This window comes from Lepeophtheirus salmonis, chromosome 5 (genome assembly GCF_016086655.4).
Source record: "Lepeophtheirus salmonis chromosome 5, UVic_Lsal_1.4, whole genome shotgun sequence".
Taxonomy (NCBI): Eukaryota; Metazoa; Arthropoda; class Copepoda; order Siphonostomatoida; family Caligidae; genus Lepeophtheirus; species Lepeophtheirus salmonis.
In genome coordinates, this window is record NC_052135.2 from 17,492,976 (window position 1) to 17,507,046 (window position 14,071).

The 14,071-nt window shown below is 31.9% G+C and overlaps 2 protein-coding genes across 2 annotated transcripts; one reads left to right on the forward strand and one right to left on the reverse strand.

Annotated features, from left to right (window-relative positions):
* The first annotated feature begins 9,947 nt into the window (after window positions 1–9,947).
* LOC121118813 (esterase OVCA2) lies at window positions 9,948–11,572 on the forward strand. The gene is made up of 3 exons (XM_071888318.1): window positions 9,948–10,195; window positions 10,384–10,960; window positions 11,019–11,572. Exons 1-3 carry the CDS (start codon window positions 10,068–10,070, stop codon window positions 11,487–11,489), a joined length of 1,176 nt encoding a protein of 391 aa, XP_071744419.1. The 5' UTR covers window positions 9,948–10,067; the 3' UTR covers window positions 11,490–11,572.
* Window positions 11,499–13,528, reverse strand: LOC121118812 (CWF19-like protein 1). Its single transcript, XM_040713401.2, has 3 exons — window positions 13,077–13,528; window positions 12,033–12,998; window positions 11,499–11,980 (listed from the first exon to the last, which is right to left on the reverse strand). The coding sequence occupies exons 1-3, from the start codon at window positions 13,325–13,327 to the stop codon at window positions 11,590–11,592; spliced, it is 1,608 nt and encodes a 535-aa protein (XP_040569335.1). The 5' UTR covers window positions 13,328–13,528; the 3' UTR covers window positions 11,499–11,589.
* Between the last annotated feature and the right edge of the window lie 543 nt (window positions 13,529–14,071).

Consider the following 14,071-nt stretch of genomic DNA (forward strand, 5'->3'; position numbering starts at 1 on the left):
TTACTTCATCATTATACATTCTTATTTACATGGTGTAGATTAGTTGTTCTAAATCTTATTACATGCGTAATATGAGGGAAAATATCAAGATCTCAAATTGCACCATTTTTAAATCCGACATGTTGCAAAATTTTGCATCATCTTTTTTTTTTAAATGTTGACTTTCCACCCTTAATCAAGACTCCACGTATCACTAAAGACGAATTCGCTTGCCACAGTTTGAGGACCACCGGCATAGACGATAAATTAACTATTAGACTTGTCAGATATTTTTCACCACTTATCTTATTTTTCTTGTACGTAATTAATCGAACCAAAAACAAAATTGTCAAAATCTAACCTTTTTATAAGGATTTTCAGTATGAACCTTTTAATTTTATTTAACTCAAATAACACTCATTTTCTTTGGCATCAAATAGCTGTATTCAGTACAGTTTTAATCCTTTTTTTTAAAGCCATTTGATAAAGTATCTTTGATTTATTAAATATAAAATATATCGGATCTAGATGACATCACTTGGGTTTATGATGAAATCGGTGACGTAAGTTAAAACCAAGTTGCGGAGTTGGAGGTAGAAAATCCGTACTGACTACGACTATACCTAGAAAAATTATTATAATCTATGTAAATAAAACTAATTTATAATCTAAGGCTTACATTGAGCGTTCATAGAGTTTTTTCTAAATGGTTATAAATTAGAGGTATTAAGGACTATTAATTTATTAAACTTGAAAGTTAACTCATTTGACAGTTTACTTCAAAAATTTCAAATGTGCTCTATGGTTTATTTAATCATAATTCCCGAACATCTCTGAAGTCCAAATTATTATGTTGGGTAGAGCATAGCCAATAGCAATGCTAGTTTGTTACTTAGTCTTGTAATAATAGTCAATGGCATTAGAGAAAAGTGCAACATTGCCGTGATATGTTGTTGTATTGTCGTTCCTCGGTTACGAGTACATAAACTATGCACAGAAACTTATGAATGTATTAACAATAGATAGATTTTGATCCATTTCATTTCTTGTTCAATATCTTATATTCCAAATATTTTCTTTATACCTGGCACAATTATTTACTACATATAACTAATAACTACTTATAGCTATAAATTAAATCTATATTTATAGTCTTTAGACTCAAATGACTCAATAGTACTTATATAGTCTATAAAACATATTACACCATCCAACAAAATCACACTTTTTTATGCACAAGAACAGCATATGCTCAACTTAGTATAGTTTGATCCGCTGATTCCAAATATGAGATTATTTTTTCTCTCATGGCCTCGTGGCCTTCATGATGTATACATTTTAAAAGTGGTTTTAAATTTTTTTAACATTTGGCTTTAAAATATATTAACATAATTTATCTGCATCTTCAACACCGAGGGCTTAAAACACCCTTTAAAAAAATGTATGGTTTTTTTCTTAATCCTATGAGAGAAAAAATAAGGCCATATTTGGAATCAGGGGATCAAAACTCTATCAAATAGAGAATATCTTTTTTTGTGCCCTTTTTGCTGGTTGGACAGTGTTATTAAAAAATAACAAGGTTTGTTGGAGTTAGAGTCGGGATCGGTTACATTCAAAATACAGGAGTCGGAATCGGGCATTTTATGTACCGACTCCGCAACCCTGGTTATAACAGCATATTGCATCATTTTTTTTATTTTCTTGTTATTGATTGGTTGAATTATAATGAGCTTTTATTAAGCTGGGAACACTTCCCAATAATTGTTGAATAATAATTCTATAGTTGTGAAAATTTGGCCCGGAATTAGATAGCTACCAACTGATTTTGGGCCTTTTTTATCTTTATTTTTTTATAAAAGGATGTGTGATCCTTAATTGTTCCATATTTAATTTAAAGAATTTTGTCACATTTTCCCTACAACTTCATTTACACTATTTTGGCCATATAGATAAAATATATATGTAGAGTGCTTATACTAAGCAAAAGCAAATAAATTAGTTTAAGCCAAAAGTTAGTACACCAAAACAATGTAAAATATAGTTATTTATACATCAATCACTCCAGATCCTCTATGGAACCATCCTATACTTCTATAAAACTGAAGAGTTCCATAATGAAAAACATAATAAGATATAAAATATATTTGAAGAGACCCTCTATGTTATTAACATAATTAGAATTTGAATGTTTTGGTCAACTACGACGTCGTCAACTTCTTCTTCACATCAGTACTCTATGTTTTTTTATCTCTATGATAATTTATTAAAAGTTAAAGTACATGCTATATTTAAATCCCAAAATAAAACAATACATGCGTCATAATTACTTGCTCTACATAACGGGGATACATCTTTTTACACAAGGAAAAAAACTAAACAAAGAGGTTCATGAATTCCGAATAAGGCTATATACAAATAATGTAATATGAACAAAAAAAATCAGCCCGAGATACCAAGTGGAAGAAAATGTCATATAACTAGACCTAATGTACTTTTCATGTTCTTTTTGATTGTATCTAGGAGGCTTCCATTTAAAAAGTGAAACAGGTTACAAAGAGATAAAAAAATTGGGGCATATTATTTAATATTATTATTTAGTATATGTACTTATATATATATATATATTAGTGTTTTGTTCGTCAATTATCAACTATTGACCATCTGTAGACACGTGCCAAATAAAGGGATTATTATTAATAATAATAACAAGCTAGAAATTCCATTTACAGCCTGTGTTTTAATCACAAATAGAGAACTGAGCTACTCCTCATAATATGAAGAAAATTATAAGGCTCAAATCTTACTATCTAATACTAGGCTTCTTTTGAATCAACATGGTAACCCTGACAATTTGAAGAATGTTTTGGAGAAGAGAAAGAATAATGATCATGACTAAAGGATTCTAGGGAAAGAGCGGTTAAGGGAAAAATAAACGATTCAATATAAAAACCAGGAAGACTATGTTCCTAACACCGACCTATAATATCGTGTTCTTATTGTGACGTAGTCGTCCTGATTCTTCTCTTTTTACTAGGGAGGAGACGGCCTGTTCAAACTGATTGCGTGCATGGATGAACATGGAGCAGCTTCTAATTTAAGCCAATCAAAATTGAGAACTACTAAATCTTACCTTCCTAGCCTTGAGTGTCCACTCTTTGCCTAGAGCCCTTTAATCATGACGTATCATTAGATCAGTTACAATCAGCTGTGACAAGGGAAGAAGGAGAAAAAGATATAAATAAGGACATTTCCTAGAATTACACCGTTATCGATCCCCAATTATACTCTAAGTTCAACAATGACTTACAATTATAACCCCACAACAAACCCTCGGGGTTACACTCCGTCTTTTATAAGCATACACGAATATTCAATCAGATTTTGAATAGATGTAATTGAATCTATTTAGGATTACCAATTCCAAAAAAAATGGCAAGCTAAAAAATACACCAGATTTTAATCTCTATTTATTATTGATGGGACGATTAATCGGAATCGTAGAATCTGATGTTTTTTCTGGAATCAGCATCTGGAAAATGTTTATTTTACAATCCCGATTCTTATGTATTATTATTTATTACTGGTATTTGAGTATTAATTACTTTTCTAAGTTATGAAAAAAAAATTATTAAATATATCCGTCAAGACATAAAAAACGACCATGTAGATTTCTTACTTGAGTCTTTAATATTATGAATATTTTGATAGAATAATTTATGATAAAATTATGTCGAAAATTGAGAAAAAACAAATTAAACGCCAACTAAACGTGAATGAAAGTGTTTTAAATACATGCAATCGATGCAGATGTTGTTATTTTAGGGGAATAATTTTTGTAAAGGGATCTAATAAAGCTCGTCTTTGCAAAAAAAAAAAAAGTTTGCCGTAGGATTACTCTCCCAGGTAGAATTGGCCTCGGAAAAATCTCGCCGTGCAGAGGAATCGCCTTCTATTATTTAATATAAATAATATTTATATTAAATAAGGGATGGTAATCTATTTTATCAATTATAATTCTTAGAAAGGTATAGCAAAATTGTATTTTTTAACTATTATTTAAATATTAAAAAATTAGCATTGGTATAGGAATTGGCATACGGAATTTTTACTCGAATTGCATCGGAATCAGTATGGATATTTTTACTTTTTTTTCGTCCCATCACTACTATTTATTAGTATGATTCATAGAATACTAAAGTTATCTACATAGAGAAATAAATACATAGAAGCGACAAGGGATTTTTATTGGCAGTTTAGTAGAGCAAGGCAGTAGTAGATTCAAATTTTCAGTCTTTAGAAATTAAATCATTAAACGCAAGAATGAACTGCAGCTCAATGACAGAGGTATGTAAATGTTATTTTCAACGTCAACTAAAGGAAAGAAGTTGCTTGTTCAACTTTTTAATACGTGATATGGCCCTTTAATAATTAAATAAATTGATCTTATAAGATAATTCAAAAATAAGCTGTATCCCGAAATATTACAAAAATATACAGGGTTTTTTGAATGGAGGCATTGTGGAATTATAGTTCAGACTTTCAGCTATCAAATGAGATATTTTTATACATTCTGGATTTATCATTTTTGGAGCTATGAGCCTCTAAAAAACCGTTTTCAACTCTAAACAAGCATAACTCAAGTTCTAAAAATAATAAATAAATTTTAAAAATTGTTTTGCATTAGGCTTTGAAATATATTAATATCATTTATCCATATTTTCAACAACAAGGGGTTAAAAAAGCTTTGAATCTTAAAAATAGCCAAAAACAGAATAAAAACATTTATCCATTTCCCCAACTGCCATCGGGGTATTTTCAGACCAACCAAGGGTCCTCAGCTAAGGACGGGTTCCGCAAAAAAGCTTTGAATCTTAAAAATAGCCAAAAACAGAATAAAAACTTTATAGCCTTTTCTGTAGGCCCTGAAGATGATTGAAGTATTTTAAAACTAAGACCATATTTGGAATTAGGGGATCAAATTCTACTATTTCGATTTTGTGACATTTTAGCTGTTGAGCAGCATTAGTAATTATTACCTATGTAAATGTAATTCAGCGTAGTTTTTCTTTCTTTCAAATATATGTACTAGGCTCAAGTATGAGTATGACGCTTCATCTAGCAGTATAATTTTTTTTTATTAGTTTGCTCCCACGCCATTGCAACAATCTTTTATTTTATAGGAAGATAAGCGTGTTGAACTCCATGACGAATTACGGATCAGACAATGATCCACCTGGCAAAAGACGAATAACGAAATTGTCCGAATAAACTCTTGAATAAATAGTTGATATCTTTAAAATATTTAATTTTTTGTTATTAAAATATATCATGAATAAAAATATAAAATTTTCATTATAGCTGTTCGCTTGATCATTTTAGTTTCATACTCTTCCTAACTCAAACTTGTGTTATTCATTAACGTCAATACTCAAGTCGCTGTTAAAATATAACGAGAGAGGAGAAGATAATGATGTTCTTCTTCACTTCATACAAATAAATCCTTTGATGTCCAAAACACTTTTAACAGAACACTCCTTCATTTGAATGTATTATCCTGTGCTGTAGTCGAATCTACTCTAAGTTACCATGCATTCGTGTCTTCCTGCTATCTTGTCCATGTTGCGTCTGATAGTCTGATTAATCATATAGTACCCAACATCCTAATAATACTAGAGACGATTCTATCTCTTTACAGACTAAATGAAACAAATATCACTTTACCATATAGTCATATCATCAATTTCAAACCACAAAAACAGACTGATATGTCTGTGATAACGCACTGAGGCTATAATTATCTCCCGATTTACTTAATATACATACAAATATGAAATATCTATTCACATACGAATTAACTCCTTCCAATGCATGTAATAAATCATCCTTCTCCTCCCAGTTGCATAGATGTCCGGAGCAAATATTTTTTTTAAGTCGAAATTATCATGCTTCTGTGTCCATTTCTCATGCTCCAAGATGAGTCCAAGTCATGATGCCTCTAACCTAAGATGTCACCGGATCCGATATAAGTCCATTAAAATAAAAGTATTGTTAAAAATCATCAGTGACGTCATTTCTTTGAACGTACCCTCACTGTAAGCTGGAGTATATTACTCAAACTTTTGGGCACCTTGCTGCCTCTATGTATTTCCTTCTCTATGGTTCTCTGGAAATGAATGTAACAAAAGAGTGCACTTTTTGTCAACAAAAGATGGCCAAGTATATTTTGAAAATGTTGTGAAAGTTGTTCTTTAAAGATTTATATTTAATTATGGAGTTCAAATGCTGTGCGCCTGGCTTCAAACGAGGATACAGTAACAGTCTAAAGGACCATGATGTGATTTTTCATCGATTTCCAATTAAAGATGCTAAAATTGTGGCCAAATCGCTTAAAACCATGGCAAGGGATAAAAAAAATTAGACACCCACAAATAATTCATGATTATGTAGTCTGCATTTCTCAGCAACATACTTAATCACTACATCAACGGATGAAACCCGTAATAAAGGAGAATCACTTAAATACAGGTAAGAATAATAATTATTTTGTGGCCATATATATTTATCTGAGATCCGTAAAATACTCAACTCATTTATTTCTTAGATTCAAAGCGAAAATAATAAAAACGCAGCATACCATACCAATATGTAAAATTGATCTTATATAAGAAATATATCATGATCAATTAGTTTATTCCAAGGCTAATAGAAATACAAAGTTATACCATAACTCGTATACGACTGATATTTGACTTCCACCACGTTTTTAATATTGATGTCATAGTAGATGAGTGGTTGGGTGTGTTTTTCTTCCCCAGCAGTTGGTACGATACATTAAATTGAAAATTCTAGCAATAGTGATATCATAGACTATAAGTGGTTGCGTGTTTTGTCAAAATTAGCCCAATATAATATTGTATTACCCAGCAGTCGGTACAATACATCAGATTGAAAATTCTAGCAAGCCCGATTACATGATGGCCTATCCTTGTATTTCTATTAGCCTTGAGTTTATTCAAGTTATTTTGCTATCTACTATATAATATAATATATTATAGTTGTACTAGGACGTACACGTATTATATATTTTATTTCAAATTATTTTATTAATACTTTAAATAACTCCAGAATTTAGTAAAACTTGTCGATAGACAACATTTGAAGGTCTTCCGTCCCTTTTGCCATTATAATTAGAATAATTTGAAATGTGTTCCTCCTTCAACCGCAATGAAGATACATAATAAGACAAACTCGCTAATCCTCTTCCTCATCCCTTTTTTAATATGTATTCAATATTGAATATAGATTCTCATTTTTCCATTAGTATAATAATTTAGGTTTTTTTAAATTTTTAAATGAAAATCGATTTTATTTTATGAAAAAATATACTTATTCGTGAAAAAGAAACTTGCCCTCCAGAGCCCAGGAATCTGGTCTGATCAGAATGAAACATAGCTCTAAGTACGTAAATTAGAAATCTAAACAACTTTTATTCATTTCTCAGGGCTGTATCTGTCTCCATTTTTGAAATAAATATCATTTTCTAAACAGCCAAATTGCTTGTCACCATATTGGAATTTTACTCTCGCAAGGATTTAGGATTTCCATGAAAATAAATAAATAATTAAATTTTGCCATACTAGCTAATTATAGGTTTTTTTTACTGAAAACAATAGTTAAAATGTAACAAAATACTAACACGATTGTTTTATTATTGATTGAAAAAATAATACAGCATCAATGATATTCTTCAAAATTTACATTCCCTATTTATGAGTTCTCCGTTATTTTATTTTTTTATCTCATTGATTAATTCGGTTTTATTTTGGACATACAAATGCTATTTTGTTGTTGTGATTGTTATCAGGCGAGTAGAAATTTTAAAATCCCTCCTATTATTAATTGTAGAACTATTATTGGTCTGTATAACAAATTATTGCAAGCAATAAAAAATTTGGAAATCTTCAGAAAATTTGATTTGGAGAGTATTATTCAAATATTTACTTAAATATATATCTCTTTCTGGAGAGAAAAGTAAAAATCACTAGGCAACAGAGGCTTATTCAATTCATCATCTTCAGTTCTGTTAGCATGATAAACTCTATATCAACATAAATAACATATTAAGATCTATTAGCAAGTTTATTTTTTTCTCATGAGCATTTCATGTTTAGTACATAATATCCACTTATTTTTAATATATCATTTATTTCTTCACTATACTGATGGGTTTTTTATTATAAAACTATACCTAATATTAAGATAATGGTGTATATCCCCTATTTATAGAAAATTGAAAAATATTCATAAATGATTAAATGCAGTTGTTCAAGATTACAAGGCAGCCAATGGTAATAGTATTCTACCGTATTATATTTATAAACGTAGATTCACCTTTTTTTTTATTTTTCGTACCTACAAGATTATAGTATGAAAATAATATATAATTCATTCTTTATATAGTGCCAGGCCAAGTTTAGAAGTAGAGAATCTGCTTGTAATCTTAGAGTAAAATACAAGTACGGGCCAGCGTTTTCCATAGATTTGTTACGTCATTAAAATGGGCCTGCTTACTTCTGTCAAATTATAAAAGGCGTGAGCAATTCACACGTATGGTATGTATTGTATGACAGTATGAATGATCTAACTATGAAGAACTTTTAAAATACGTCTCAAAACGGAAGTTGTAAATAATTACTATCTATCTCTGAACCTTTCACAAGAAAGAATAACTGGGATTACACTACAAACCTCTGTGTATTCTTTTAGAAGATATTTCATTAAATAGGGTCATATTATATATATATTGATTATCTCATTTCATTGATCATCTTGGCATTTAAAATATAATGGACAGTTGAAGACAGGGCCAATACCAAAGAGTATTCAGTGGCCCCTGGTATTGAAGTTGTTAAAAATGATTTTTTTATTAGTCAAGAAAGTATAATAAATAAACCCAGGGGTTCAAAATAAAATGCTCACTGTTTTTACAAAAAGGACTCCATAGAAAATAATAAAACAATTTTTTTACAATTTAAAATGTCATTTCATCAAAAATGAACTAATTTTTATTAAGAAAGACCTTTTATTTTTAGAAAAAAAATGAAAAGGCCCGTATTTTATGAATTTGTAAGTCCAAAAATGAGATTTTAATCGGAAAATTAAAAAAAATATTCCCTTCCCCCTTTCTAAAGAAAAATCTTAGCACTGCCTCAGGTTGATTAGGTTGTAATTATAGGTTTAATCATAAATTGCAGAGTTCAAAGTTATTATATCCCTCAATGATTCGAATAAGTCTCAATTTTAAAATGATTCTATAGCATAATCATAATAGTCAATTTTGCAATCAAAGTAAAGTTGCATTAAGTAACTTTTTTCAACATGCATATTGCATAATATGTATGTTGGAATAAATTAAGGGAATGTAGAATAATATTAATTAACGTTCATTACTCAGAAAGAAGAGGAGTTGAATTGTTTAGTTTAAAAAAAATTTAATTCCAAATTTTCAATTATAATTGAAAGGTTCACAAATAAAGTAAAAATGACAAATGCCTCTACATGGACCATGATACGATGAAAGGCGTCAAACTATATTAAAATATCTATTATGAAAATAAAGGAAATCTAATAAATAAGATATGACACTTTCCTATTAAAAAAAAAGAAGTATTCGCAATTTTTTAAATCTAGAAGAATGCATAAAATTTTTGCATTCTTCCCAGAGGCCACAATTAGCTAAATGATAGAGTATATACTAAATATAAAATAGAGGAAGCGCCTAATCCACTGTAATATTTAGTTATTAAGTATTGTCGATATGAAGACAGCATACTTTATACTGGCAGCTTTAGCTAGCTCGATAATTTTATAAATTATATATTATTATTAAAGTACTACATAATATTGTTCTGTAAAGCAGTTATTTTTATATAGGCACCCGACTTTCCTCCTCACTTTAGTCCTCTGCGTGTGTCACGTGATTTTATTTATTTTTGATGGGTGAAGAAGCTGGGAGTGTGTCTCTATAAAATAACATTAACTCAAGGTAGTAGCTCTTGAATCTTGACACATCAGATCTCGTCGTGGCAATGCTTTCCTCCAAATCCCCCATCGTTCTTCGTTACAATCCGTACATGGTGGATTCATTGAAATGCCTGTTTTTCGTGAAGAATCGTCCTGAAGCGGAGCCCGTGATCGACTCTGTTGAAGACAAATCAGTAGACTAACGCTCATAGTTTTAAGCAGCGGGCCTCAACCCTTTGGATTTTTATTTTGAAATGACTTTTATTTTTTTGTCAAAAAGTTATATTCAATTATTTATAATCTATATTTTAATGAATGGGGTTGCTTCCCGTTTCTGCTTAAAGTACTATTTCAACTAATATCCTCATTCTCAATTAATTGGGTTCGAGCACCCGTTTTGCGATCCAAAGAAATCGGTCATCTCGTTGGAGCACTCCCCATTGGTCGTCTCTTATGGGATCCTGACTTCAACTACAAGATTACAGAGTGGCTAGACTACTCCAAATTCGAGATTGTGCCCTATATTTGGAGTTCCAAAGGGGATAAACTAGAGAGCTCTCTTCAAAGACTTGATACTTTCTTAAAGTCCTCTGAGTTTCTTATAGAGGAAGAAGGAGACTATACCATTGCAGATGCTTCATTAGCCATTGACTTAACCCCTGCCTTGATCTACAAGCAGTTTGACCCTTTAAAGTATTCCAATATAAATAAATGGTATATCGGTATCTTCCAAAAATATCCTACGTTCAAAGAAATGAACCAAAGAATTCAAGGCATTCTTACTGGCAATCCGAAAAATCATCAATCACAAGTCCCTCGGATACTCTGTATTCATGGATATCTTCAAACTGCAAACTCCTTCAAGCTAAAGTTAGGGGCTTTCATGAAGCTCTTTAAGAAGAAAGTAGAATTTGTTTTCGTTGATTCTCCTCACATGATTGGTGAGGAATTAACGGACGTGAGACTCTTCTTAGACTTTTGAAATAATTACAATATTGATTTTATATTATTTTCAGGATGAAGATCCTCCCAGAGCTTGGTGGTTTAGCAATGAGAACAAAACTTATAGGGCATTTGAAGAATCTTCCATTCATTTGGGCCTAAATGAAAGTGTTCAACTAATACTAGACAGAATTCATAATGACAATATCGATGGAATTTTATGCTTCTCTCAGGGAGCGTCTCTCATATCCTGGATGGCCATGGAAGGGAAGCTTAGACATACATCTATTAAATTTATCATACTTGTTGCTGCCTTTAAATCTAGCAGCTTGGAATATTCATCGCATAGTCCCATATGTGGGATCCCGTCCTTGCACGTAGTTGGAAACAGTGATAAAGTTATATCTCCGGAAAATAGCAAAGAAATACTTGAGCACTTTGATAAGGAGTCTTCACGAGTTCTCTTTCATTCCGGAGGTCATTTCGTACCCGCGAAGTCAGCCCATAAACAAATCTATCTTAACTTTATTGAAAATCACTCATAATGCAAGGGATTAACATTAACTTTTAATCAAATATATGCATATATTTAAAATCACAGCCATGAAAAATACAATCGAGCCTCTTAGATCGTGTTAAAAATACTTAATCCTCATCATCGTCTAATAATGTAAAATCGAACTTGGAAAAGCTTTTGCGGAAACTACTCGCCAGTTCAATTTCCTCCTTTACTTCCACTTTACATTTTCTCCAGTCTATCCTTTCGGGGAGATCCAAGATAGAAGGACTACCAAGAACATCTCTTCCAAAGTTCAGATTGAACCCTGCTCTAATACCATGAAATAGTCTTTCACCATTGAACGTTTCTACATAAAAAAAAGATTTTCCACTTTCCACCATTTGTGCAAGAGTAGCATGGGGTGGTATCCTCATCAACTCTACACCACAAATCTCCTTTGCTTCGAGGAATGCATCAATCACCTTGTCATTTAGATTATCAGGGATAGGAACACATTGAAGTTGCATGTGATAACATCTAAGTAATAATAACTTAATAAAATTGGATAATTATTTGTCAGATAACTTACCTAAAAAATCTCTCATAAAAAACAACACTTTTCTTTTGACCAGCAAAGTACTCTTTCAAGGCATTTTTGAACTTTTGAATTTCATCTCCAACCTCCTGAGGTAAGTCCAGTGAAGATGCATGATGTGCAATAGGCAGAATGAGAACATGATCAGGGACCAGGCCTCCCTTTGGTAGAGCGAGATAAGAGTGCTCACCTACAGAAACAACCAAATGCTTCTCCACTTCTGATCCAGACAAACAAAACCAACAAGAGTCCTTGAGCTCTCCACGAGGATTCTTAGTACCAAAAGAATTTCGGTTATCATGTTGTTTTCTTTTTCGCTCAGACTTGGCATTCATTTGCTTGGCGGCATTCATGTCAAAAAAAAATTGGGATCCGCCATTGTTCTCTTCATCTTGAATGAGATGCGACATTTTGTAAGGAATGTCTGAGGCATACTCGGGCTGTTGAGTCAGTTCTTCATTTGTTAATTTACTTAACGGAATAATATTAAAAGCATAGAGCCATTTCTCCTTCTGAGTATTACCAACAGGGGCCAAGGAAACAAAACGCGTCACATGCTTAGTTTTTTCAGCAAGAACTCTATGGTTACGATAAGGAGGTCGTTCGTAGTGTTTACCAAGGAGAGCAGAGAAGTGATATCGAGGCATAGAATGAACTGCAATACGAGATATGATTTTAGATCCTGTTTCTTCGCTGTATATCCCTTTCACAGAAGGCCCTCCATTTGTCACTCCCCTTGGCCATTCCGAAGTTAGTAAGATGTCTACTCCTTTGAAACCCGGATCTTCCCAATTGATTTTAGCTTCTATTTGTCGAAATTCCTTTTCAGAGAAACTAAATGGCTCGTTTGGGTTCTCCGTTCCCGAGAGGTATGCAATTTTAAGGCCCTCATTCGTGGTGTAGCAGCCACTTTTACCTATGTAAATAACGTTTTCTGCCAATTCCGAGCCGCTTGGGGAACTGAAAATAAATTCAACCACTTTATTTGCCTTCAACCCATTTCTACTCCCATTAATTAATAATTAGGCATTAACTCACTCAAAATATCGATTCTCCTCCTTGTCATTAGGGCCAAGAATGTAAACAGGAATAGGAACCTTCGTGTTTCCTGCTAATATGGAATCCCAAGTCTCATCTGGATGAGATTCCTTATCAAACGCGGAGCCAGAGACTAAGACCAGCTCGAAAGGTCCGGCCTTCTTATGAACGGCCTCTACTCTTTTGAGAAAAGGACCCCATTTCCCCTTGATATCTCCAGAGGCTAACAGCTTCATCCGCTTCTCACTCATGATCCAGAGAGTCTAACACTCAGCCCTACTCTATGTTTAGATTTCCAATGATCTTATGACTTATGGATCAAACCAATCAATCTTTAATGTTTGTTATGTTGTCTTTTAAATAACTCGAGTTGTTCCTTAAGACTGCATGGAATGATCAACTTGTTTGATGTTTGTTTGTGTGGGGAATTAAAAAGAGGGAAACTCAAGAACAAAAATCATTGGTGCACATCAAATTCACACTATGACGTCACTCCAAAATCTTTTAACTTTATAAGATCTTCATTTTACAGGCATTCATACTAAAAAATTGACATCAACCCTAGAATTATTCTTTATTCATTAATTAAAGTATATGTAGTCATTACCAGTGGCGGTCCTAGACCTGGGCGAACCTTACCTCCGCCCCCCCCCTCTAAGTAAATTTGAAAGAAAACATCAAAATAAATTATTAATTAAATCCATACAGAAGCTAGCTTAATTACTTATGTAAATAAGTATTTTATACAAATATATATGATAAATATATAGCGACGCCACTATCACACACACTCATTAAAATGTTAATAATATAATTAATCAAAACCAGAGGAAATGAATGCAAACAAATACTTTTTTTTTCGGGAGAATTCCGGAACCACCCGTTCATTACTCATTATTAGTTGTAAATCATATAATTTTACTGCAAATAATGGACGATTGTCGATATGTTTTACTATGTATTTCTACCTAAGTATATATATTCAACTCTGTTCT